At 45.3% G+C, this 25,226-nt stretch overlaps 8 protein-coding genes across 8 annotated transcripts; 2 read left to right on the forward strand and 6 right to left on the reverse strand.

Moving 5' to 3' along the window:
* Nucleotides 1–737: 737 nt before the first annotated feature.
* Nucleotides 738–1,896, reverse strand: EDB93DRAFT_1256419 (casein kinase; the record flags this gene model as incomplete). Its single annotated transcript, XM_041453943.1, has 6 exons — nt 738–752; nt 803–916; nt 964–1,446; nt 1,499–1,593; nt 1,675–1,773; nt 1,827–1,896. The coding sequence occupies 6 exons, from the start codon at nt 1,894–1,896 to the stop codon at nt 738–740; spliced, it is 876 nt and encodes a 291-aa protein (XP_041301551.1).
* A 1,458-nt stretch (nt 1,897–3,354) lies between these two features.
* EDB93DRAFT_1095713 (uncharacterized protein) lies at nt 3,355–3,654 on the forward strand (the record flags this gene model as incomplete). The annotated part of the gene is made up of 1 exon (XM_041446714.1): nt 3,355–3,654. The coding sequence occupies one exon, from the start codon at nt 3,355–3,357 to the stop codon at nt 3,652–3,654; it is 300 nt and encodes a 99-aa protein (XP_041301552.1).
* A 1,286-nt stretch (nt 3,655–4,940) lies between these two features.
* EDB93DRAFT_1256421 (uncharacterized protein) lies at nt 4,941–9,423 on the reverse strand (the record flags this gene model as incomplete). Its single annotated transcript, XM_041453944.1, has 12 exons — nt 4,941–5,307; nt 5,366–5,589; nt 5,938–5,964; nt 6,016–6,174; nt 6,785–6,884; nt 6,939–7,111; nt 7,162–7,402; nt 7,457–7,689; nt 7,747–7,941; nt 8,974–9,077; nt 9,124–9,189; nt 9,240–9,423. 12 exons carry the CDS (start codon nt 9,421–9,423, stop codon nt 4,941–4,943), a joined length of 2,073 nt encoding a protein of 690 aa, XP_041301553.1.
* A 980-nt stretch (nt 9,424–10,403) lies between these two features.
* Nucleotides 10,404–13,696, forward strand: EDB93DRAFT_1267123 (uncharacterized protein; the record flags this gene model as incomplete). The annotated part of the gene is made up of 17 exons (XM_041454264.1): nt 10,404–10,428; nt 10,476–10,534; nt 10,582–10,667; nt 10,728–10,970; nt 11,031–11,331; nt 11,377–11,486; nt 11,546–11,731; nt 12,066–12,114; nt 12,161–12,232; nt 12,317–12,354; nt 12,409–12,423; nt 12,456–12,476; nt 12,531–12,562; nt 12,670–12,830; nt 13,024–13,205; nt 13,300–13,358; nt 13,408–13,696. 17 exons carry the CDS (start codon nt 10,404–10,406, stop codon nt 13,533–13,535), a joined length of 1,767 nt encoding a protein of 588 aa, XP_041301554.1. The 3' UTR covers nt 13,536–13,696.
* A 3,276-nt stretch (nt 13,697–16,972) lies between these two features.
* EDB93DRAFT_1256424 (uncharacterized protein) lies at nt 16,973–18,411 on the reverse strand (the record flags this gene model as incomplete). The annotated part of the gene is made up of 2 exons (XM_041453945.1): nt 16,973–18,192; nt 18,246–18,411. The coding sequence occupies 2 exons, from the start codon at nt 18,409–18,411 to the stop codon at nt 16,973–16,975; spliced, it is 1,386 nt and encodes a 461-aa protein (XP_041301555.1).
* Nucleotides 18,412–19,279: 868 nt separating this feature from the next.
* EDB93DRAFT_1108817 (uncharacterized protein) lies at nt 19,280–20,733 on the reverse strand (the record flags this gene model as incomplete). The annotated part of the gene is made up of 2 exons (XM_041447882.1): nt 19,280–20,532; nt 20,586–20,733. The coding sequence occupies 2 exons, from the start codon at nt 20,731–20,733 to the stop codon at nt 19,280–19,282; spliced, it is 1,401 nt and encodes a 466-aa protein (XP_041301556.1).
* Nucleotides 20,734–21,507: 774 nt separating this feature from the next.
* On the reverse strand, nt 21,508–23,797 carry EDB93DRAFT_1183403 (uncharacterized protein). Its single transcript, XM_041450723.1, has 5 exons — nt 23,448–23,797; nt 23,066–23,392; nt 22,606–23,017; nt 22,176–22,551; nt 21,508–22,128 (listed from the first exon to the last, which is right to left on the reverse strand). Exons 1-5 carry the CDS (start codon nt 23,685–23,687, stop codon nt 21,696–21,698), a joined length of 1,788 nt encoding a protein of 595 aa, XP_041301557.1. The 5' UTR covers nt 23,688–23,797; the 3' UTR covers nt 21,508–21,695.
* Nucleotides 23,798–23,893: 96 nt separating this feature from the next.
* EDB93DRAFT_144737 (uncharacterized protein) lies at nt 23,894–25,117 on the reverse strand. The gene is made up of 2 exons (XM_041455506.1): nt 24,630–25,117; nt 23,894–24,579 (listed from the first exon to the last, which is right to left on the reverse strand). Exons 1-2 carry the CDS (start codon nt 24,952–24,954, stop codon nt 23,984–23,986), a joined length of 921 nt encoding a protein of 306 aa, XP_041301558.1. The 5' UTR covers nt 24,955–25,117; the 3' UTR covers nt 23,894–23,983.
* Nucleotides 25,118–25,226: the final 109 nt, after the last annotated feature.

Below are 25,226 nucleotides of genomic sequence, written 5' to 3' on the forward strand. Positions count from 1 at the left end.
GTCAGTGCTGGAGGGGATGAGAGAGGAGACTAAATGGCAGGAGATGAGAGATGAGAGAGGAGGTTAAACAGCAGAAGACAAGAGAGGAGAGAAGAGGCAAAGACTCACATCAGGGAATGGTGGCAAAAAGATCAGGCAAGATTCTGCCAAGGTATTGAACATTCCATTATAGAAAGTGTCTCTGTATGTTTTGTGATGGTAGCCAAGGTGAGCATGACTGAGAGATAAGGATTGAGATAAGGACAATATAAGTGGCGGGAGAGGGGACACCATGATGTTCTTGCCAGCAGAAATAAGATGCTGGTCAGTGGTCAGGTGAATCTGATAAGGCTAGAAGAGAAGGATAAACTTAGTAAACAAGGAAGGAACAAGGAAGGAACAAGGAAATACTCACCTTGTGCGCATGGCAATGCTACCTGATGGGCCCTAATACAAGGAGGTGGGATCTATGGACCTCACGTTCATATCAACATGTCACATGACATGCACATGCTTGATACTTCACACCTTGGAACATTTTTTGTGTAAGAGGTGGAGCGTACACATGAGGTGGTTCTGCACGATAAAATGTTCTGGCCTGTTAGAATACATGTTCCCTGTACACAAAATCATAGAATATTTACTCACATCTCAGCCTCTCAGGTACGAAAAAGAGTGAATGATTGAATGATATAGTACATAACTAGGACTTTTTACGCTGTGGTGTCTTGGAAGCAGTTACAGGCATGGGGCAACTGTTATGTGGGCATAAACTTGAAGGCTCAAGTCAATGAGTGTGTAAAGAATGAACACGACCACTCACACATGACAAGCTGATCTGCGAAGAGGTGTTGTCTTCGGTCGACACAGAGGCACCTCCTTGGCCACTAAGTGACCTTTCAGGGATGGAGGATGTGTAATGAGATGATGGGGCTGACTGAAATTCAGTGAGCATGTAGCTGGTGCGGGTATCATGGCACAAACATCATGGAGCAATGATCTAAGATAATCATAGTTGGGATCCTCTGAGAATGCAAGATTGTGTGAATAAATCAGCATAGTTGTGATCTCAGGAGGAATTCCAAGACATAGATCTTCAATGGTAGTGTCCACCTTGCATGCCAGTATAGAAGAAGTGAGAAGCTTCTTGTGGTCACTAGTAAACCATGAAAGGGAACTGCGCAAGAAGTAAATCAACATGTATATAAGTGACTTGAGATCATCACAATGACCAGGCACAACTCCTAGGTGGTTGTTGATTGAAGCAAACACAGGAGTGCCAGTAAGATGTCCACCATGGCAAAATGGCATATGGGCTTGGGCGGCAGTGTTCCAGTACTCTTTCACGACACCAAAATCAACAATAAAAATTGTTTGCTCTAAGTCTCCACAATCAACAAGGGCATTTTGTGGTTTTATATCACCATGAACGTAGTTGTGTAAGTGAATGTGCTCCAGAGATAAGAGCTGCAAAATATATCAGCATCTACCAGTGTCAGGGTACCATAAACTAACTTACCAGTTGGTCTCCAAAATTCAGGACAGTATGAAGGCTGAATTTTTGATTGTGTGTGATGAAAAGATCATGCAGTGATGGCCCGAGCAGATCAAGAACTAGAGCATGATATGCCGCCTCTCTACCAAACCACACAGCTCATGGAATCCCAGCTCCTCCTTCAAGATGTTTCAAAATACGATATTTGTGCTCTAGAGAGGATGTGTTATTGATGAGAGGCTCAAGTTTGATGGCAAGGTTATCATCATTAATAATGTTCCGTGCATGGTACACAGCACCTAGTACATGTTTTTAACATATAAATTGTACATGTAAATGGCATATTACATACTGTACAAGCCAGGTCCTAAGAGGTCTCCCAACCTAAATCTGCCATCGACCCGAATTGGGACCTTGTTCATTGTACAGTAAGATATTTGATTTGAAGAGTTATCAGACAGAAATGTGTTTCAAAGTTGAAATGACAGAAGAGGTTGCATGCATAGTGTGCACAAGTTGGTTGGAGCCTGGTTGGAGCCTGGTTGAACCAGCTCAAGCTGTCTTTCACACATAATGGGCTTGAAGTTGGTTCATGCAGCTAGCTGAGGTGAACCGAGCCAAAAAACCAAGTAAGCCTACCTACTGCTAATCAAACTGCTGCATAACCAATAAAAGCTGAGGCCAAACCAGCCATGGCTGAACCACCCCATTACTACTGGGAAGGGGATCAAAAAGCGCAAAGTGATTTGAGAGTATATGAAGGCAAGAGATATCACATTTAAAGAGGAGATGATCCTGCAGGCATGGAAAAAAAGTGGAATTAGACTGATAAACCCAGGAATATTTACAGAAGAGGATTACACACCAAGTTACGAGTCATCCACCCAGTTGCACCTCCCTGCCACCTTCCCTCAGGCTAATCACACATTCTCTGATCCCCTTTCCGACACTGATCCAACATACAAGCCGCCACAAGAAACTTCATCCAACTTTGACAGTTCAGAATCAGGTTCAGACTCATCATCAGAATCTGATAATGGCAGTGATCCGAGTCATACCCCTAGAATAACAGGACAAGGAAACTTACCCCCGACAGTGGTCAGGAGCCCAGTCCCTTGAGTCTTCATCAGCTCCAGAAGCAGGTCCCTCCAATTTTCCTAGTTCACTGTCATTAGTGCCAGAAACAGATCCCAGCACAACTCAGACTTGGACTCGTCCTGCAAACACACTTTGGCACCACACTCAATCAGTGTCCACAAGTACGAAACCACCACTCTCGCGAAGTGCAACACCAGTAGAGCGACCAAAAATGATTGCAGAATGTCTCCAACAGGCCGAGGAGGAGATTGAATGGCTCTGTCAAGAAAATGAATTATTGATGTTCCAAAAAGATGCTGCAGAGACTCACTGCTATTTTTCGGCTCAGATGACCGACCACTACAAAGCACAGTTGAACAAGAAGCTGGACGACAAAACTCGCAAGAAATTGGGCAAGAAATGAATGAAACCCTATTCAAGGGTGCTGACATCAGAGGAAGGCCGCACAGAGCTGAGGGAATTGGAGGCTGATCAGGCCAAGCGCGAGCATCAGGAGGAAGCAAGTAAACAGAAGAAGGTTGCAGAGGAACAGGGAAAATGTGATTGGTGAGCAGAGCAGTCACTATGTTCATAGTACCTTACCGACTTACGACGACAATGGGATTTCAACATAAGTCGGTTACACCCTGACTGCTGGGGTAGTCGAGAATTTAGCAGGGCATGAAGGGCTGCACTGCGCACAGACCAACAGGTGAAGGGCTAGCCTTGTCGGGACCGGACAGATCATTTTTCGGAACTCAAAATTTTATTTTCATCGCTCGTTGATTATTGTCCCTACTACTATGTCAATTTCAGAAAGATTCTATTTGTTGCCCAAGCTCAATGACACCAACTACACCACCTGGAGCATACACATGAAGGTGGTCCTCATCAAAAAGGGCCACTGGTCCCTCGCCTCTGGGACAGAGACATTGGATGCATCCATCCAAGCTGATGCTGACAAAATTGCCACATTCCAGCAGTGCCAGCTCGAAGCCTGCTCAGAGCTCATTCTCACAGTTGAAGACAGCCAACTCCCACACATGGATGGTGATGACCCCAAGGTTATTTGGGATGAGCTAGTCAAAGTGCACCATGCTTGAGGTCTATCTACCCAACTCGCTGCCATTCGCAAATTTGTCCGCTTGGAGAAAAAGGCTGACCAATCCATGTCCTCCTGGATCGGCGATGTTCACGCACTTGCGCACCACCTGAAACGTGTTGAAATCAAACTTCCTGACATCTTCATTGTTGTTGTCCTCACTTCTGGACTCCCATCAGAATACGAGCCTGTTGTTGTTGCACTTGATGCAGTTGACTCAGCCAAACTCACTCTCAATGTTGCAATTGCTTGGCTCCTCAATGAAGAAGAGCACCATATTAGTCAGCAGCTGATGGCCGAATACAGATCCTCTGCTACAGATCCAGAGAGTGCTGCCTATGCTGCTCATACACCAAATGTTACATGCTTTGGTTGTGGACAAAAAGGTCACTATGTTTAGGATTGCAAAAGGAGGACCTTGGAGAATGTGGAAGCCAAGGTGGTAGTTACTCATGGTCCAGATTTGTCAGATGAGCTGGAAGGTGTCTGGTGAGGAGAGTTGCATTTTTCTTGTTCATCCTGGACTTTCTAGCAATTCAGGGGGTGTGTTGGAATCTGAATCACTTGTAGCATGCTTACTTAATCAGTGGTACATACGTCAGTCACTATGTTCATAGTACCTTACTGACTTATGACGACAACGGGATTTCAACACACCATTCTGTACCTCAGTCTCCACCTCATCACTAAATAGAAGGTAGCTCGCTATGACCTGATGCTAATTACATATTATCATCTCCTAAGTTGTGTATATACATAGCTTGATATCAAGTTATAATGGTCGGGTTATTTCTAGTAAATTACTTCTTACACTACAGAACGCAGACTCGTAGACCATACTTCTCTCATTTCATATCTAAGGCTTGCAAGGAAAAATCATTTGTTCACAAGTGGACCATGTGTTACCTAATAGCATCAACAAGAAATCATGTGACCAGAGCATTGGCTTGGTTTTGGCGATAGAGAGAAAACATCTGGTGAGAATGGCAATCTCTCATCTTGTTAAAAGGGGAGATCATTTTGTCATCATTAAGGATCACGAGTTAGCACTCACATAAGTGAGAAATAACATTAGACAGCTCACAACAGTTATGTGATCATTGGATCTGGACAGCATTAAGTTTAAAGGGGTCTCAAGCAAAGTATAGTTTTTGAGGCTTGGCCACACGTGCAAGAGATGAGATAAAAGGATTATGTTTGATGCTGCAAAATTTAAAATGTCCTGTTCGGCGTGTGCATCCCATCAGATAGATGACAACAGAAATGTGTCCTTATATATGTGTTACATTAGAAATTACCACCCTCGTCAGCATCAGAATCATTGAGACTTGGATCCTCCATGTGGTCATCTTCACCCTCCTCGTCCTCGTCCTCCTCTTCATCCTCATCCTCCTCTTTATCCTCGTCCTTCTCTTTATCCTTGTCCTTCTCTTCATCCTTGTCCTCCTCTTCATCCTCGCTCCCCTCATTCCCATCATCACTATCCTCTCCCATTTGACTCTCCTCATTTTCCTTGTCCCCTAACTCATCCTCCTCCCCAGGTTCAGCATGGCTGTAGGCTTCTCCTGAATCCTCGCTTGGATCATCTACTCTCCAGGGTCCATGTCCGACACCAGCACTGGTAAAACAAAGGAACATATCACGATCTACAAACCTGCCAATGACATGAGACTATCAAAAAAATCCGAGACAAATCCAAGATGAAGACTTACATATTGATGTAGTATGCAGCCCATCCATCATCCTCCCTCCATTTATGTCCAGCTGATGTTTGCCATGGTGTGGATTGGAGCACCCTTTCATCTGTGAAGGCTGGAATCAGGTGCACTCCGTGAATCACTAATGCAGGATCAACAAAACTGAAAGCTGAGTCATTAGTCTCAGGTACAAAAGCGACTTTTGGCAGACGAGCTGCTTGAATCCCCGAATGGTACCACTGCACCAGATCAAACCATCAAACAAACAATATCTCCATCTGAGTTTTTGGTGGATGCACTCCACCCAATCGTAGGTCAAGTCCGTTGACATGGAAAATGTGTAGCACTCGAGTATACCAGTAAGGATGAGTCAAGCAGGCCTTGGAATCACCTGATAACACCATGATATCAGCATGGTTGTGCGGGTTAATCAGATCTTGCTCGCATTGCAGATCGTACGAGGTGTAGTTGACCCATAGTGTATTGACTGAGAACAGAACATTGTCGCATATGACAGTGTTATTTCTGTCATCGCTCGAAAATTCGACGAGGCTATTGCCATCTTGCCCTCATAAGCAACGCAATACGTGGTCCTTGAGTTTTGGAATGAATTTCTTGAAGGGCGGTTGAGCACTTAGCACACACAAGCTTGTACAAATACACACCTTAAGCACTGGATCATTCTCGTTGTCCTGTAGTAGTTGGTGTATGTGAACAGGAGAGTTGCAATGATGAGATAGTTGGTGATGAAGGCGCGGATCTGGGGGCGGAAGATTTTTGAGGGAGTCGGGAGCCAAAGATGATTCTTTCTCTAACTCCTGCATCTTTCGAAGCCGGCGTCAGCACTGTTCGTGTTTGGAAAGCTGCTTGGCCATATTCTTCTTGTTGGTTAATGGGTAAAATGCCTTGATGGCTCGATGGGCAAGTTCACCCTAAACTCAGTATTCAGTACAAGCTCAAAATAATAATAAACCAGTGCCATACGATTTGTGTTGTGAAGGAATCAGTGGTCCCAAAGAACTTGATGGACTGAACATAATCTCCAAGGGCGTGAAATTTGTAGGTTTTCATATTGAATGACTTCTTCTTTGGAGAGGATGAAAATGTATCAGTAGGCCGGCTTTCATTATGCGCTTGTCCGAGTCATTGATGCCATGCAGCCTTTTCCTTTGGCAGTTCGAAAGTAGTATAGTGATCACAGATATGACAATGAAACTTTCGTAGCTGCCGAGTGAGAGAAGTAAACGCTCGTGACATGGAATTCAGGGTTACCTCAGTATGTAGCTGCATTTTTGCATAGGCATGCCATTCAGTGAATCTGAACAGCAGGGTCTGCACTATCGCATTGTGTGGGGATGGGAGGAGTCTCTCAAAAATGGGCATAGCACACTGCAATATCATCAGTAACGATCTCCCCAAAGAAAGTATGATGACCTGTAGAATATCCTCGAAGTCTCTTGCAGCCAACCTCTTCATGCTGGACATGTCATCAGAGAATCTGCAAATAGCACCTCGGCCAAATGTGGGCACATGGCTGAATCTGATAGTATTCTAAATCTTTCTGCAAGTTTGAAAAGAAGGGACTTACCTTTTATTGAGTGTGATAATAACTTCAGCGCCATTGGGGAGGGCATATAGAAGGCAGACCAAATGACTAAAGAGACTCTTCCACATTCCCAATTCACATTCGTGCATAAAATCAACAACTAACATGCAAAATGGGTCAAATCCGAAGCGCCCAAGCTTTTGAGCAAAGACATTCTGAATATTGCGTCTCAGCCAGTAAACAGGACACACAAAATAGTACTTACAATAGTTGGAACCCATGACTCACGGAAAAGAAGGTTCTCCACTGCAGTTCCGTCAACTGCGTACCCAGACTTGTATACAAAATCTTGTGCAGCCTGTATCGTCTGCAAGGAGTAGACCCTTAGACCTTGCATCCACGCGCGCATGTCTCTCAAAAATTCAACATGATCAGATTTTGATTTCATCACCAGGCAGCATGGACAGAGACATGATCCCATGTCTTTGATAGTTGCAATAAGTGTCCTGATATCCACATTACATTGGTGGTACATAACTATATTTTTTGAGCTCACTCACTTTTCCGGATAATCTGCAGGATAGGTGAATATTCGAGGAAACACGTGGCGAAGTATGCCATCAGCGCATCTCATTACGATACCATGGTGGTACACATGAATGAAGTCATCATCCAAAAGAATGTCCCAACATCCTTGGAAAAGCTCTCTTCGACAGTGTGCAAATAGAGCAGCTATACCACTTTTTGTAACAATCCCAAGATTTTGGAAGGTATTTTTGATTCGATCTGGGAGCTTCAAGCAGATGTGAAACCATTTCAACACATGTAGTGGTACATAAATAACACTCACAGATGGTAAAAATCCGACTAAATGACACACTCCAGAGTCAGGCTTTGCATGAGCATACTTTGACAGGTTCCCAAAAAACAAGTATAATGGCCATGCCGACATGTTCCCAAAGTTGGCAAGTTGAGTCGCATCCAAGGAAAACATCAAGCCTGCAATCACTTGCTCGAGAGCACAATCAGGCTCCTTGGGCTGCTTCTGTAGGTCATTGTGAGCTTCTATCCATGCATCTGATGTATAAAACTCATCATAAACACGATATGTATTCCCATCGTTTGGATCAGTCCAGAGACGACGAAAGGGCCATAGATGAAATGCTTTTGCTTGAGCGTCTGAAAATGCTTCGAAAATAGCACTGACCAATGGCTGATGTTACAACTGGGATAGTTCTTCTGTCAATGGTCAAAGATAGACCAGTCTTGTTGACAGCTTGTTCTGAACTCCTAGTACAAGGAGGGTTCAGGTTCAAGGGTTCTCACTAGATGAGCGCAGTGGCTTCTATCTAGGATCAGCAGCGAGTGGTTTTAGCACTTCTGCCTATCAAGGGTTTAGGCTAAGACAGTGAGTGACTGTCTTAGAATCAGGTATCAGACTATAAGGGTGGAGACCTTATAGAACAGGATTCAAGGGGAAAACCCAGTAGATTAAGTTAAGGAATACTACTGTTGTACATGGGGTTTATATAGGTAACAAGGAGCAGCGCAGCCGTGTCAAGAAAGGTAACAAAGATAGGTGAAACAACCATGCTGCACATGATGGTAGTCAAGATACAATCAAGAAGGAAAGAAGTGCAGATAGCCCACTTGATAAGAGAATAGCCGAGTCTAGAAGAGTCTAGAGTCGTTGGCGCCATGGTTACAGAAAAGGAAAAATAAGTAGGGTCTAAATGTTATTGTAACAGCCGATAGTGAAATCCCAGGACTTGAAATAGATGCCCACCTTTCTGGTACTTCTGCTGGACATCCAGTTGAGGAGTCAATAAACTGTCATGTTTGGAAAAGGATGTGGGGGCGGAGGAATTGATGGAAGGGGCAGTACTGTTGGACATTTATTGACCAAAAGACGTGAGGGAATGAATATGTCCGGTTCATAGGACAGGCGCTGTGGGTAGTCACGAGATAGACCAAATGCTCCCACAATGTTACGAATGGATTCAGTGACAAGAATCACCCTTCAGACAACACTTCTGGCTGGTGGTATATCACATGTCGCTGAGGTGTCTTCGTGTACGATGTCCTGAGTAGATGTCTCAATATGATGGACAACATGTTCCACAGGCCCATCAACACAATACCACTTGGGCAGTCTGGTAATTCTTTGCGGTTTAGACCGAGCTTTTTGAAAATTAGCATGTACTAAAGTGCAAGAGTCGTTTCTCACCAATGCATTCCAAGTTCATGTTCCCATCACCAGTAAGGGCACACAATTTACCAGAGATGCAGTGATCTGATATAAAGCTAGTTAGTGCAAAATCTAGATAGCATTTCCAGGCCTACCAATGTCCATCGTTGACTCGGACAAATCAACTTGAATATCCAGGCTTCCTGCCAACACGTTGCCACTAGCAGTATCCTGGAGGTCAACATCCATAGGTAACTCAGAAGCATGATCCTGATCCACAGAAGTGATCTCATTGATAAGTGGATGTTCAGGCAGCAACACATTTCTTGGGTCTCCCATGTCTGTGGCCGCAATGGCGGGCTTGAGGATTGCTTTGTAAGCACACTGCCCAGAACCAGTAGTAAGTACTTACTGGAGGACTGTGTGTTCTGTCCTTCATTACCTTTGCAGCTATTGCATTATGCACACGATCTTTTCGCTTCTGCGACACAGCAAGCACTGTTTTTTAATATTGGACACAGGTTTTGTGGTGCAACATAAGAGCGTGCTGGTCTTGTAATACCTGTTGGCAACCTTGGGTGCCACAGACAAGTTGGACCATCAATACAACACAGAAAACTAAGATGAATGATCTTGTGTTGCTTGTAGAACAAAGCTGGACCATGGCCCAAGCCTGTCAGCCAGATGATAGTCGCAGTCAACGGGGTGGTAGGTTCGAAATATTATGTAAATCAAAAATTCAGTACATTTACATATCTTTGTATTGCACCTACGTCTCCATCCTCTGCCAAAGAAATCAATGGTGATGGCAATGGTGCTGATGAATCCAAAATGAATGAATGGCAAGTAAATCATTTTAGTAGAATTATTTCCTTGCAGCTCTCAAAACTTTTGATGTGTTTCCTTGCCATGCATGCAAGAATTCTGAGTTCTGAGTTCTGAGATCCTACTGCAGAGTACTGAGTACTGAAATCTGAGACTACTGACCCAGTGCTGTCACCTATGATACAGTACTACTAAGATAGAAACAAAGAAACCTGTTGACAGCTGACTCAGCCTGGGCAATCTGTGCAGGCTATATTATAGCAGTGGTGTGGCACCCATGAGGCACATCTGTATCGTCATGCCCGTTCAAACTACCCGTCTCTTATTGCCAGAAACATGCAATAATTTCTTTGAATACAGGTTGCAGTCTTCATCTGCGACATCATATAGAGGTTCCTGCTTGCGTAGTCCTCAACTTGGGGGCAAAAGCACAACCTTTGTGAAAAGTCTCTCCCCAGACACTCACCCCCCCCCCCCCCCCCCCAAACCAGCTGATGAATGTGTTCCTAAAGATGGTGAGTGTGTTGAGTACATTGATTGTTGCACCACCCTAACCCTACCAATAGGCTTATGCAAGCGGATTATCACCGCCATCAAAGATGCTGATAACGTGGAAGAAGTCCTAGTATGTAATAATTTATTCAGTTATCGGAATTGACTCATGCTCCACAGGAATTCTTCAATGTGTCAAACAACAATTATCTTTCTATTTTAGATTCCATTGATGAAGATGGAGATGAAGACAAAGTAATATGCAAGTAAGTACCCTGTATATCCATATCCATCTTATCCTGAACTCATTCATTTACTTCCATCAGACTGGTATATGCTGAAGAACTGAGACTCCTTACTGCCACCCTGCCTAACCAACTTCATCAAGCATACCTTGCCCCAATGAGCACCATGCTGCTTGGTGCCATGGGGTCGATAGGCATACCCTACCAATTTTGGCAGATCCACATCCAAACTGATGTTCAACTTCTGAGTGCCATTGGTCTGAAACTTGGAGTGCCAGATATGTTGATGGAATACAAGGACCCGGATGGTGATTGTATCCCGCTGTGGGCTACTGAGATCAGCATCTCATAGACAAAGAAATCGGCAACAAAGAGACTTGCCAGCTTCATGGTGAAGCGCAAGGATCTCCTTGCCATCACATCAATCGATGTAAAAGAGGTAAAAAGGCATGCGGGGCCTGAGTCAGGGTCGGAGGCGGCAGATGTCTTAGAAGAATGCCCATCAGTCTCAACGTTTTTGCAGTGGCTGTTGCACACGGCCACCAACTCTGAGGACCCAACCGTCATGAAAATGTTTCATCACATCTGGCAGTATCCCATCACCATGACGATCACAATGTGGCTTCACCACCCCAATGGCAGCTTCAACGTTAACAAAAAAGACCCTGATCTTTGCACAACAGCGGTACGATTACTATTCCCCTTTAGTCGATCTTCTGACAAAATACAGGACTTGTTTCCTGAGTGCGATGGTCTTGAAGACATCGACCGCGTTTTTCAGCATACCTTGGAGAGGATTAGAGACCAGGTCATCTCCCTGATCAAAGTCAACTATCCACGGTACATTTTTCTCGTTATTGTCAACGAATTGACCTAAATGGTGTTCATTTATCTTTCAGTGAAGTTCAGGGTACCGCCTTTGCTCGTATTCATGCATGGTCTCCTCCGAACCCACTGAACAACTGGGACCTTCTCGCTGATGAGGTCATCGTCGGCACAAGACAAACGGGATACACATGTTATGCTACCTGTCATCGAAATATCCTTAAGCGCAAAGCGGAAGAAGATGAGGTGACTACGGGAGGGTCTGGAACTACGAAGAGGACCAGAACTGCTTAGGGGTTGGTATGAATGATTTCTTTCTCTTGCTCATGCATTGTCCTGTTCACAATTTGCTTGTTTGATGGCATCGTTCCTACGTATGTTTCATGTCTACTCAAATGTATGCTTCCCATAGCTGTTGTAAAATGTCGCAGATAATTGATTTTCCCCTTTTCGCAATACTTACTGGAGGTCCTGCCAGTCTCATCAATATTTCAATGCATGTTGTTACTTTGTCAAAAAATTCAAGAAGGCAATTATTCCCGAAACACGCTGACAATTTCTTTTCCGTACTAATTCAAGATTTTCTACCACTAGATCAACACCTTCGGCCACACCGCTTCTTGGCAAAGTCCTGTCTCTGAATGTGAGTTTCATTTGTCATTGGCAATGTGAGAGACTTACCCCACCAGACTCGCAGCCGGTTCCTGAGTCACCTAGTAATGCGTGTTTCGAACCAGGCCTCATGGGTTCTTGAAATCAGGGTGTGTTTGATTTCTTCAGTTCATTGGCAATATGAGACTTACATACCCACCGGGCTCACATCCGGAGTGCGAGTCACCTGACAGCGCGCGTTCAAATTAGGCCTTTGGTTCTTGAAAATCTGGTGAGTTCTACTAATCCAGTAATTAATATTCAAATTTTCACGTACTTCTTCCAGCCTCACAGCCGGAGTGTGAGTCACCTGACAGCGCGCGTTCAAATTAGGCCTTTGGTTCTTGAAATCTGGTGAGTTCTACTAATCCAGTAATCAATATTCAAAATTTCACGTACTTCTTCCAGCCTCAGATCAGCCTGTACAACTGCGATGCCAGGTGCTTTTAGGGTTGGCAACCGCGGCCTTGTCACGATAAATATCTCCTCTCCATGCTCGATAATATCAAGGACTGATTGCCATTCGGTACCCATTTTCTCGCGACAGATGTGCTTAATGGTGCAAGCACCATGTGGAGACAGCTGCCTGGGCGCATGATATGGAGAGGTATTCTCCCTGTTGAAGTCATTGTCAGAGTTGATATTGACATCATCAAGCTTCCGCTTGCCAGTGCGAACCGAGATGTCCTTGATATTGACATTTGTCAGGTGAGTATCATGCTTTGAAACTCAATCAGGTTCGACATGGGCCATCATGTTGTTGACTGAAAATGTGACTGAGTACTATTTGTATGAGAATGTGTGTTATTATGAGACATGCTAACAAGTTGCTAGTCTATTGTGCACTTTCTTTCGACTTTCTAGACTTGGATTGCCTAGATGGAGTTGTCGCTCCAGGTAGTACAGCAGCTCCACACATCACCAAAAGTTCAAAAACCAGATATGGGAAGCTAAGGTGATAGCATTGCACAACACCCATCAACAGCTACATCAGGCCCACCAAGCGCCGCCAGCACAAGGCTTCCTGGGATTGCTAGATCAAGGAACTCAATTTAAGCTCATTTGTCTGTCATATGCTGGGTGGTTCGTCATATGCTGACACTTCTAATGCCTGCTGAATCATTCTAATTGCTTATCAGACTAGTATCATATCAAAAAATGTTTTATTGTTTTGCAGTAAATACATGATAGATTACAAAATTGAGAGTAAGGTGCGAGCTCGAGAGAATGGCAGAGGTAAGTAACATGACTGGTAGAAATACTGCAGATATGTGACATATTGCAGTAGTAAATGTGCAGGTAGGCAAACCTATACAAGAAAATGTTGTCAGGAAGATAACCAGAAAAGAAATTGTACATGCACCAGACACCAGATTACTTCGAAGTCCCATGCACTGCACCCCTCGATCCTGAATTCTATATTGGATCCTATAAGTGGATATATGCACCATTAATAGAATCCTACATTACTGCTAATGACTTACTTTGTTGTTTTGAGAGTCGGATATTAGGCTACATGGTGCCATGCGCAGTAATTCATATGATGAATGATGGGAGAGAGATGTAGATGAGAGATGATGAAGGAGGCAGAATTTTGCGAAGTCCGTTGTTTAGACTTGTTGATGTCGGAGCTTCAAATGCTTCAACGGTCGTTGATCAAACACTTCAAGGGTGTTTACCAATGTTTACAAATTTATTGAACAACAAAGGAATACCATGGAGCTTAGTAATTTTGCATTAGAACTACTACTAAGATACTAGGGGTGTATCCAGGCTGAGAGAAAGAGTAGCATATCCATATCAGAGTACTATCATAATGACAGGAGTATATCATTGAATATCAGATACATGCAACAATGGTATGCTACTAGCTACTTGACATCATAATGATCAAGTCCTTCTTTGACCTTCGCAATCGCCATCATCCATGATCATAAATATTTGTCAGCATCAGCCCAATCAGGGGATACCTGAATTTTGAAGTTTTGGTGATGCAGCAGCTCCACGGCGCTAATGATTTCAACATGGAACCTTCGCTATGTTAATGTCCTGTATACGGAACCTTTGTAATGTTAACGTCTTGTACACGGAACCTTTGTAATGTTAACATCCTGTACACAGTAATATTATGGTTAGCCAAAAATTATTCGCTATAAAACCATGTACGAACAGGCCAATTTCGCATTGTCTAACTGAACTTCAATGTTCAACCATGTCCATGACTATCCCTGTGGGCCTCATGCGATCTGAATCACCTTTGGTGCCCTCATTTGTTAATACCTCCCATTTATTCCAAGTTCCCTTCTCAACAACACCCTTGAGGAACACCAATAGTCCACTGACAATTGCATATGATGGAATGGGACTTGGTCTAGAATTTTGGCAACATATGGTAGGTCAATTGATTACTTTTCCCATTACCTAATTCTCACTGTATATGCAGCATCGCATGACTGAACATCAGTCAGCGTTAATGATTGCTAAATCATCACATCGCACTATGCACAACGGCCGAGTCGCAGCTCAGGCTCGCGTTGACCAATTCATGTTGCTGTTGAGAGCACTGTCCAAAGAACTGGAGGATTGGAAGTGGAGGGAACAGGAGGCTGCACAAACGATCTTGTCTTTGGCTGAAAAGAACAATGTTCGGACCACTGATGCATGATCAAACCTTGTTTGTTTGGCCACCGTATATTAATTTATAATTTTGAACTTGGTGTTGGAATAGCAAACATTGTAGCGCTTTTTTTTTCTCCTTCACTACTCATCACGATCACGCTGTAGTCGGTTTTATATTCAATTATGCCCATGGATGATTTTCACCCAATAGATTGAGTGCACCCAGCTGCACTAATAACAGATCCTCGACCAGAGGTCTGGGAGCGGATATTAATCTTGAAATTCTTTACATTAATATTGGCGCATAGTGCACTACAGACTCAAAGCATGAGTCTTAAGTGAGGTAATGTATGTGCCTTGTTCTTTTGACGATCTGACCAGTCAGTTACAGGGCACTCATGGACTCCTCGAAGACATACATAGTACTAGTCGGAAGCTTATATGTGTACGTGACATACCATATCCACAACTCTTTCCCGCCGAAGCTAATTCAATACATGCATACACCCTAAATTTCTCAAATGGAAAGCTCCACACGAAGCTTGTGCCTCAAGGCCCTCATTCCCGCCAGTGAGTCATGTTATTGAATAAAAATTGAATTGTACTTGGTTGATTCCGAGATTGGCACCCAGAGGACTGATTCACTTGTAGGTGTTGTAATTTAGGCTCGGTGTATAAAGCATGAGTCAACATTTATCCCACTTGTGACCATCGTGACCCTGTGGCAGCGATGAGCATCCAGGGTGCCAGCAAAACAGGTGTTGACATCCACAATGATGTCTCTCAGCCTATCGGCACCTATGACCCATACTTTGCATAAGTTACTGATGTATGCAGAGCATGGTCCATTTTTTCATGGGACAGTGATGCTGTTCTTCACCCTCCCTTTGCACTGGTTGGTAAACCTCTCGCTAGTACTATGTCTCAGGATTTTCGAGTTGGTGGAGTGCAGATGTATGACATTGGGGGCTCTGGTGATGCAGGCTGTCAGCTGTATGAGTCAGGACTCTATCAACAGTACCATTAGAATCACATTTATTAGTATATAGACGATGATCCTCAATAATATTCATTTTCAAAGCGATGCGTAACGACGAGCTTCAGAGTCTTCAGAGAGTGAAAGTTGATGGTGCCACTGCTGTGCCAATGTGTGACACGACATGACCATGTATTGCAGAATACCAGTCAGACCCTGAATTTTCTCGGCCATTATCCAACACCCCACCAAAAAATCCTTAAAATCAGAAAAAATCATATTCATAGAGTAGCTACGAATATATAATGGGGCAAATCAGTAGAAGATAATATGATGCAGTTGAGGAGTTACAGAAGATTTATTGAAAATGTTGCAGAACCCCAGGAGTGATAGTATCCATTTTGCCCTCGGAGAATCATAGCATGATGTTCAAATTCCCGATTCGGTAGGTGCAGGCGGCATATCTTGTGGACGGAATTTTCCTGATATGGTAGCTATGCTTGAAGGTAGCGAATAGTACTTTGAAAGTAACAACTCACACCAAACTCACACTGGCTTGATTTATATGATTCCTAGGCTGATTCACACGTTGTGTAAAAGCCAGAGAACGTTGCTCATCGACGACTACTATGTCCCTGATCGCAAACATGATCATGATGACCACGAACTTGGCGCTTATCACCATTGTGCAATGTACCACCCCGGGCTGTGAATTTTCAAACGCCCGTCCAGCCCGTCACCTGCTGAAGTTGGTTGAAGCGATTACTAGCTTTCTTTGCTTGTTTTTCGCGGACTATTAGTACCGTCCACTCTGTCATAGACGGGCGGGCGTGGACGTCTCACGTATAAACACTCCGTCTGCCGTCTGGAGGTGACGCAATTCCAGATATATCCACCATCGAGTTTGCACTAGTACTTCTCGCACTCAAAAAAAGGCCCACGATCTCCATACTTATTGATCATAGCCTGTTGGAGGACTCCAGTCGAAATCACACTGCTTCAAGGCAGCGGGGAAATGGGAGATCTCCTTCAATGGCATCACACTTCCAGCCATTTTGTAGATGCACTAGCCCAAGGTTTAGGTCTTCAGGTGTCGATGACTCGGCTCACAGACATCCCTAGTTAAATCAAGTAACTGCAACCCTGTATACAACAGTCTCGTTGTCCGAACGACGTAGTCCAAAGGAAAAGGCAATGATACGGTAAGACAGACAATGGTTTGGGAGTAGGTACTTATGGTCTATCGGAGGGAAGTTCAAGAGCTGGTAAGGACGTAACGATCATCATGGTCTGTTTCGCTCCTTAAAGAATCCAAAGAACGAGGATAAGCCGGCAGCTCTTCACTCTGTTCTTGCGAACGACCATCCGTAACCATGTGATCGGCGCAGCTTTCTACACTATGATGATCTGAAGCGGGGACATGAGACAGATATGGGTACAGCTTCTCTAGCCTATGGGACCAATAGCGCCTGGCAACACTGGACCCAGAGATCTCATCATCGACGAAGTGAGATGATATCTGATCTGTAGCATATGATGGTGATCCATTCCCAGAATACTCTACGAGGCAACCATCGGAATATTGAATGAACGATGAACTTCTGCTGCTTGGACGGACAGCACCGCTGGCACTCTGGAACTTGCGCCCCTCGACCTGGGTTGGCCCTGCGGTTGAAGGGAGGTTGAAAGGTGTTACAGAAAATTGGTTTTTCCTGCGATGGCGCAGCACGATAAACGTTAGGAGGGCTAGAAGTACCACCGCTCCCACAATTCCTCCTGTGATGGCGCCTATGGTCTGAGGTAATATAGGTTTTGAAGCTGTGTCAGACACTGATGATGGTTGAGGCAACAGGCTCGAGACCATAACAATGCTGGTCGATGTAACCGTGAATGATGTAACTGTGGATGATGTAACTATAGATGAAGGCGGCTCAAGCAATGTGGTCGTTATTGAGATTATTTGGGAGGTCGAGGCGACTGTGGTGTAAGCAGTATCGACAACCGCATTACCACTACTAATACTAGGAGGGTCGCCACTCGCTGATGATGGTGATGATGTTGGACGTTCGGTGGGTGAACTTGTCGACTGGAATGGGCTGTAACTATCCCGAGATGGTGTAGAAGCAGTAGTTGTAATGGGGCTCGACTCGGAATATGTGGGTAAAACAGTGAGGGGTGACAAATAGTCGGTGCTAGGATATCCGGCAATGCTAGTATAAACACAAAAAGGATCCCAGATAACGCAAGCCAGGGAATAGTATGGGTTGTCTGCTTGACGTTGTGAAATGTGAGCTTCCGCTAAAAGTCGCGGTTCTCCAATCACAAAGTTCCCAGCTTCACTGGGTTCCGATGTTCTGCGTTCAACAAATGATGCGGTTGTCATTGGACTAGCCTGCTCATTTGAGAAATGATCATTGCCGGACACAGTGCAGTCTACACGGTCTACCTCGGACTCGTCTAACAGCTGGAGACCACCTTGATTGACTATTAGAAAGGGAAGGAAACAAAGAGGAGAAATTGATACCTACGCCCATCCACATTGATATTTTCTTCTCGGTCCAACGCCGAGTCAGGACCACCCTCAAGTATAGTCTCCAACGAAGGGTGCCAAGTATCATCGCGATTTAACGAACGTGAATGATATATTGGACGGTTGTGAAATAAAACATTAAAGCGAGCGTGAGGGAGAGCCATTTCAGCCGAGAGACCCAGTGGGGGGTTTAGGGAATCATGAGGCTCAGCGAGATCAACCTTTTTTGTACCACACGAATGATATTAAGCGAGTTCACCTGGGTGACGACCAAACGTTTCAGCAGTGCCAAAGTGATCGGGATCGGCCATGAGATATGATAATTAATAGTAAACTCCATGGGCGAGTTCGACATTCGCCGAAGCGCTGAAGCACTGAGCACCGGTGCTTTAACGCATCATTAAGTCAAGCATTTCAGCACATCTACAACCGACAGAATTTTGATGCTTACTAGTTAGTCATTTGGGCGTGGTAATAGAACAACAGCCTTTATGATGTATTTTACAGGAAAATCGTGAATAACGGGACTACACACTGCAACGTTGACAGATGATCAGATGGCGATCAAAGCTTTCAAAAGTCATAATTATACCAATATCACGATGTTCTCAAGTTGTTGTCCCATGTCTGATACGGTTTGAACGTTCGCGTGTTCAACGTTCAACGCTATATATATGTGCTTGCATGGTTGCCAACTCAACGCGGACAACACCGTGATAGTGCAGATCATAGTTGCTAATTCAAGGTCATATTTCCTGCGTTTGGGGCACTATCATGGTGCCAAGTGTATCCAGATCTGAATTCATTGATAGCTAAGTCTATGCTAACTATGGAGGTGCCGATCTTGCGTGAGGAGCGCTCGGCGGTGATCCAACGATAGGCAGCGGACATATATTCCGCTTTCATCGGCGGTCTCATCAACAATACAACCATTACATGCCACACGTATGTACAAATGTTCGTGACGCGGAGGGGGTGGTGCATCAAGTATTCAAAGTATACCGTGTCGTGCATCATTCGGGAGACTAATGGTTACGGGAGGAGAGGGATATCATAGTCATCATGACCTGCTTTTCCGTTCTTCAAAGATTTCGTTGAACGATAAGCTGGTAACACTTCGCTTGGTTCTGGCGAAGGACTCTCCATAACAACTTGGTTGAGCCAGTTAGCTACACTGGAATGACAATCATGATCAGAAGTGCGAGCGTGAGACGGGTATGGATCCAAATTTTCTAGCCCATTGGACTGTTGACGCAGGATAATGACGGAGGAAAAGTCGTTGTCGTTTTCGGGCGAACGAAATGATACGGAATCTGTGGCAACGGGTGGGCATCTGTTGCCGGGATACTCCACGAGGCATGGCTGGGAATAAATGGACGATGGACCTCTGCTACTTGGATGAATGGCATCACGTATGCCACTTGGACGAACGATGTCGCCTATGCTGCTGCTGGCACGAGCGGCATCACGTATGCCTTGAGACTGGAGCCAGACATTTGACCCGGTCTGCGTCGTTGTTGTAATCGAGGGGAAGATGAAGGGTGTCACAGAGAGTCGTCTTCTCCCGCGATACCATATCGCAATAAAGATCAGAAGTGCTAGAAGCGCGAGCGCTCCGACAACCCCTCCTACGATGGCAGCCGTGTACGAAGGTGAAGGTGATTGAGGTTTCGAATTGGTGTCAGGCACTGCTGTTGAGTGAGCTAATGTGCTCGAAATCACAACAGTGCTGCTCAATGACACTGAGCTAGATGGTAGGACAGACTGAAGCGACGTCATCGTCGTCGTTGCTGTTGTTGTTGCGGATGTATCAGCATTTGAGGAGACTGTAGCGTTACTGAGAGTTGAGGATGTTGGGTATATAATGTACGAGCTTCCTGTAGAAAAGGACTGTTGAGCAGATGTTTGATAGGTGGTCGTGGACGGGGAACAAGAGACCCCGTTGCATTGAGAAGTACTGGTGGTAGATGACGTAGTAAAGTGAGAAGATGTAGGGGTAGGAGATAGAAGGGTAGAATATTGAGAAGCAGAGAGTAGTAGAGTGGTAAGCGCCTGGCTAACAGTCATATAGACTGTCTCCTTAATGACGCTTGTGGAAGTGATCACACTCCGTTGTGTAAGGTGGCCTTCCTTAGCATGTTGTGGCGGTCCAACCGAAAGATCACCAGCTGAAAAAGATGACATCGTTGAAGTAGCCTGCTCATCGGAGAAATATGAACTGCTAGACGGAGTGCAGTCTACGGGTTCGATCTCGGGCTCTTCAGGAGACTTAAGACCTTGGTTGACTAATGGAAAACGTATACTCAAGAAGAAATTTTGATAAAATTTTGACACTCACGCCCATCCACGCTAGCACTCCGTATTCGATCCAAAGAACCGAGACCATCTTCGTGTACGGGAATTACAGTCTCTATTGAGTATTGAGGCTCAACAGGGCTAAACGAATGGCGGGAACGGTGTGATAAACGATTGTGAGGGGGAGACATCCCTTTGAGCAAGAAACCCAGTGGGGGTTAAAAACCACATCAGCGAGACCGACCTTTTTGTACCAGAGTAAGATCAGATAGCTTTCGCACCGTGAATGTAACCACAGCAACGACCACCCGTTCCAGCAGCGCCAACATGATTGCTAGTCGGTCGTTATTGCTGGTGATCCTAGCGACCGTAACGTATGCCCGGACACGATTGTCATTAATTAACGCACCATATTCAAGTAAGGTAGTTATCAATGAGTGAAGGAAGTATGGAACGGACTCGATCATCTTCCCATACTCGCGTTTTGGTCCAACAGGCGTTGTGAAAATTGACGTATTCAGTCAGGAATCATGCACATGGCGATTTGATAGATCAGTGATCCGAGTTCTCAAATGTTCAAGGTACATACCTGTCTATCGTCTGTCCACGTTGGAAATTGGGTAATGCCTAAGTTCCAGCCATTTGAACTTTGCAATACTGGGCCAGTCCCCCAAAAGAAAACATAAGTTAAGGGGGCAAAAAGTCAGACTTTCAACTTCCGGCAATCAATCGGTCACGTTCCTACCATAGCACAGTTACGGGATGCTACATACCCAGTATCTTGATTCAAATAACGGCTGTCCTGTTGTGTTTTTGACGATCGGCAGCCTCAAGTGTTCCTGCAAACGGAACCTTATGACATGATGGTTGGGCCGAATTCTGAATCAAACTCCGCTATAGGGAAATTCAAAACTAAAGGTCAGTTTGTCTGTCGGAATTGCTAGATCACTTCGAATTCAATTATATCACGCCTTGAGACATCTTTGATCATCAAAATATTAATGGGCTATTTTCACTTGCCTTGCACAGAGCGTTACATATATAAGTACAAACAAGACTTTCTGTCGAAGCGAGCAAGAAGCGAGCATGCCCAACCTTCGATGTATAATCATGATCTGTATCAATCAATTTAACTGCGACACAAAAACACCCACTACATCCTCTCCAGAGGCCTGATACTCAGAAGCCGCATCGCAGCACCCAACACGTCCCTCGCGCAAAGGTAGAGCCACAGCCTCGCACGAGCTTTTGCTGTATCTTCTTCCCCCTTAACGATGAGCGTCTCCCAGGCACTTGAAATCGCGTGCGACAGGCGGAAAGCGAAAGTCACTACACCACTGGGCTCGTGCGTCTTTAATGCAGTCTTTACGACATCGGGGTAGGATCCTAGAAGGATAGCAATGTCGCGTGCGTGTTGGGAGGAAGCAAGAGAGGAAGTGTCGATCTCGGATGGAGGCGGCAGGGGGATGAGCTCTGGATTTTTTCGCTCCATGGAGGTTAGACGAACATGTGCGTATTGCAAGTATGGTCCGGTATCGCCCTCAAAGGAAAGCATACGGTCCCAGTTAAATGTGTAGTTATTGATCCTGGTACTTGATAAGCTGCAGCATCGGGATGAACTGATGACACTCACCGCTTTGCAGCCATGTCCTGAATCTTAATTCCTGTGATACCCACTTCTCGAGCGACCATCTCAGGGTCTTCAATGTTGTTGTACTTCACCTCGTTCCGCTTCATCTGTTCGTGCATGACAGACGAGGCTTCGCGGATGATCTGATCCAAAAAGACTGCGGTTCCCTTTCGAGTGCTCATGCCGAGCACCAAGCCGTAGTTGACATGTTCAAGGCGGTCTGCCCAGGGGAACTCCATCAACGATAGCATCTTGAAAAACTGCGACAAGTGCAGGTCTTGCTGCGATGCCACGACATAGATCATCTTGTCGAAGTGGTATTTCTCCCATCGCTCTATCGCACCGCCAAGATCACGGGTGAGGTATATTGAAGTACCATCTAGGCATGGAGATCAGCAGTGCGTATGAGGTGGTTGTTTTTTTTTAGACGTACTAGCTTTGCGGAGGACAGCCTTTCCGAGCTTCCATTTCTCGAGGTCAACAAGTTTTGCACCCTCGGCATCACTGATTAGACCCATCTCTTCGAGGCGCTCGAGAGCCCGATCCTGCCATTCCTTACCAACCTCGCTCTCCCCCGTATAGACCTTGAACGACACGTTTAACCGTTCATACTCCTCTACGTATTTTTTGACGCTCATCTCCCGCCACACTCGCCAGTTCGCAAGTGCCGACTCGTCGCCGTCCTCCATCCGCTTAAACCATTTGGCGGCTTCGGCTTTGACATTGGGATCTGCATCAGCGTCTTTAGATACTTTAACGTAGACGTCGTAGAGATGCTTGATCGCATCGTTTTCAAGCTCCTCTTGTGAACCGTACTTTTCGAATCCGGTGGCGATCATGCCGAACTAACGAAATCAGCGTGACTCTAAGAAAAGGCAAAAAGACTGGCTTACTTGAGTGCCCCAGTCACCCAGATAATTGAGAGATACTACTTCCCATCCGCACGCTTGATACAGGTTGTCTAAAAATGCGCCGATGATCGTGCTTCGAAGATGTCCGACATGGAATGACTTGGCAATATTAGGCGAGGAGTACTCAATGACGAGTTTCTTGCCCGCGCCAGAGGTGTTTGTACCGTATGACGGCTTCCCTGTTGGGCTGTCGTAGGTGAGGGTATGTATTTGGTGAAGGACTTCGCGAATGAGGGAAGCGGTGTTGAGCTGAAAATGAAGGAACTGCTTGTCGTGGGTTATTGACGACACGAAGTCGTCTGGTTGGAACTAGCAGCAAAGAAAGTTGAAGACTATGGAGCGAAACGAGACCGAACCAACTCACATCTGTTATAACCTTCTTGGCCAGCTCGTCAGGCTTGCCCGGGAGCCTGAATCGCGGAAGGGCAACTGTGAAATCGACGCCTTTCTTTCCATAATCGACGCCAGTATAGGCCTGATCGATGGTAAGGGGTGGGAGTGCGTCGGATATACGTTTTGCGATAGCAGTGCGGAATGCGTCAAGAATGCAGGACGATGGATCCGTGCCTAGGACAGAAGGTAAAGATGGGAGCGAGGAAACCATGGTAGCAAAGGTTCTCACGTAGGAGTACTTTATCCTGGGGAGGATGGTGGTGGTAGGGATAAATGTGATTAGGAACGCCACGGCTTTTGGTCACTTGTACTTAAAAGTTTTGGGATCGATTAGATGAATCATGACTCGCGATCAAGTTCGGTGAAAAAAAAACTGATCACGTGATCCAGTCGCGTCATCGACGCGCCAAAGTCAAAGTCATTGATCAATAGATCTTCATTGCAAAGGTTAAGTAAAAAGACGTATTCACGTAAATAAATCACCTCGTAATACAAGACGGTAGAAGCTTATGATATATTGAAGGGATAGCGAGCTATAATGTCTGGAACGACAGACTCCACGTTATCTAGGAGCCATTTCTGAAGAATAGACCTGCTCAATTCGTCAATTTTGGCCACGGGAGTATAATGGATAGTGCCCAGGCAAGCTACCGCTACTTTCCAGTTAGATTGGTGTGACAATGAGGGTTTTATGTTACTGTTCTCGGCCTTCCCGTGCCGAAGGTGGAACAGAAAGGCCGATTTTTCCTTCCAGCATCCAAGAGCATCCACTTTGAGCCAGTCATCGAGCAGTCTGCCATTGCTCAACAACTTGCCTCCTCGGTACCCAAGACAGACCCAGACGAGGACCCACACTAACGATTCAGCGTCGTGCCGGTACAGGTGTGCGACTTTGCCTTTGAGGCCGGGTTGGGAGAGCAGGTCAACTGCCATAAATGGTACTGTTCCTGTGCGCTCCCTCCCGCTGGGCCCATCGCGTTTGGTCGATGACAGGTCGTAGTCGTTGAGGACCCCGATCCATTGGCCGTTCAACCAGTACACCAAGAGATTGTTAGGACTGATGTCGCGGTGATGGACATCGTGCTTCCAGAGAGTGTAATGACCTGTCGGCTCAGTTAGGGACATTGAAGAGTGCAAGAAAAATCAGACGTACATAGGACAACTTGCCACCATGCGCTGAGAAAATCATCTCCGCTCAGCGACGTGATTGGGACAAGCTTCCTAAACACGGTGATATACAAAACACGACTACCCTTTTCGACGTCAAGGTCTTGACTCGTCGGAACTCTTAGCGACCTCCTGATCTTGGTCGTGGACCTCTCGTCAAACTTGTGGAGCCAGATCACGTTTGGGATGCGGCACTTCACGGTTGTGTGTTCGCTGACAGCGGCAGAGCCAACTGCAAGTGGGGTAGAGTGGATTCTAAAAACGGAATGAACGCTGTGAGGAGGCGTCTTGGACGCAGGGCTATTGACCATGATGCCAATGCACTGAACAACTTGAAGTTACCGGTAGCAAATGCAGTTCGCGGTTCGCTTTTAAACCAGAACGACGCTATTGTTCTGACATGAAATCAAGGCGACAATCGATACCTCGGTAGAAATTCGAATGTTGATGACTCTGGGCCACGGTCATGGTTGAATTCAACATCATGATCTGGCACTGCCATCAACTTCTTTCGACCATCCTGGCGCCCACAAACGCCCATCATGATCATAACTTCATTTTTTTTTTCGTTCCACGCGCAAAA

The sequence above is a fragment of the Suillus bovinus genome (assembly GCF_016758785.1).
Source record: "Suillus bovinus strain UH-Sbo-P2 chromosome Unknown EDB93scaffold_122, whole genome shotgun sequence".
In the NCBI taxonomy this organism is placed as follows: Eukaryota; Fungi; Basidiomycota; class Agaricomycetes; order Boletales; family Suillaceae; genus Suillus; species Suillus bovinus.

Excerpts from the sequence above, each read along its gene's own strand:
- EDB93DRAFT_1183403 (XM_041450723.1), bottom strand. The coding sequence starts at position 23,687 with ATGGTTTCCTCGCTCCCATCTTTACCTTCTGTCCTAGGCACGGATCCA. Across the intron at positions 23,393-23,447 it reads CCAAGAAGGTTATAACAGAT|TTCCAACCAGACGACTTCGT; the intron begins GTGAGTTGGTTC and ends CTTTGCTGCTAG. Across the intron at positions 22,552-22,605 it reads GGCTGTCCTCCGCAAAGCTA|ATGGTACTTCAATATACCTC; the intron begins GTACGTCTAAAA and ends CTCCATGCCTAG.
- EDB93DRAFT_144737 (XM_041455506.1), bottom strand. The coding sequence starts at position 24,954 with ATGGTCAATAGCCCTGCGTCCAAGACGCCTCCTCACAGCGTTCATTCC. Across the intron at positions 24,580-24,629 it reads ATGGTGGCAAGTTGTCCTAT|GTCATTACACTCTCTGGAAG; the intron begins GTACGTCTGATT and ends CTGAGCCGACAG.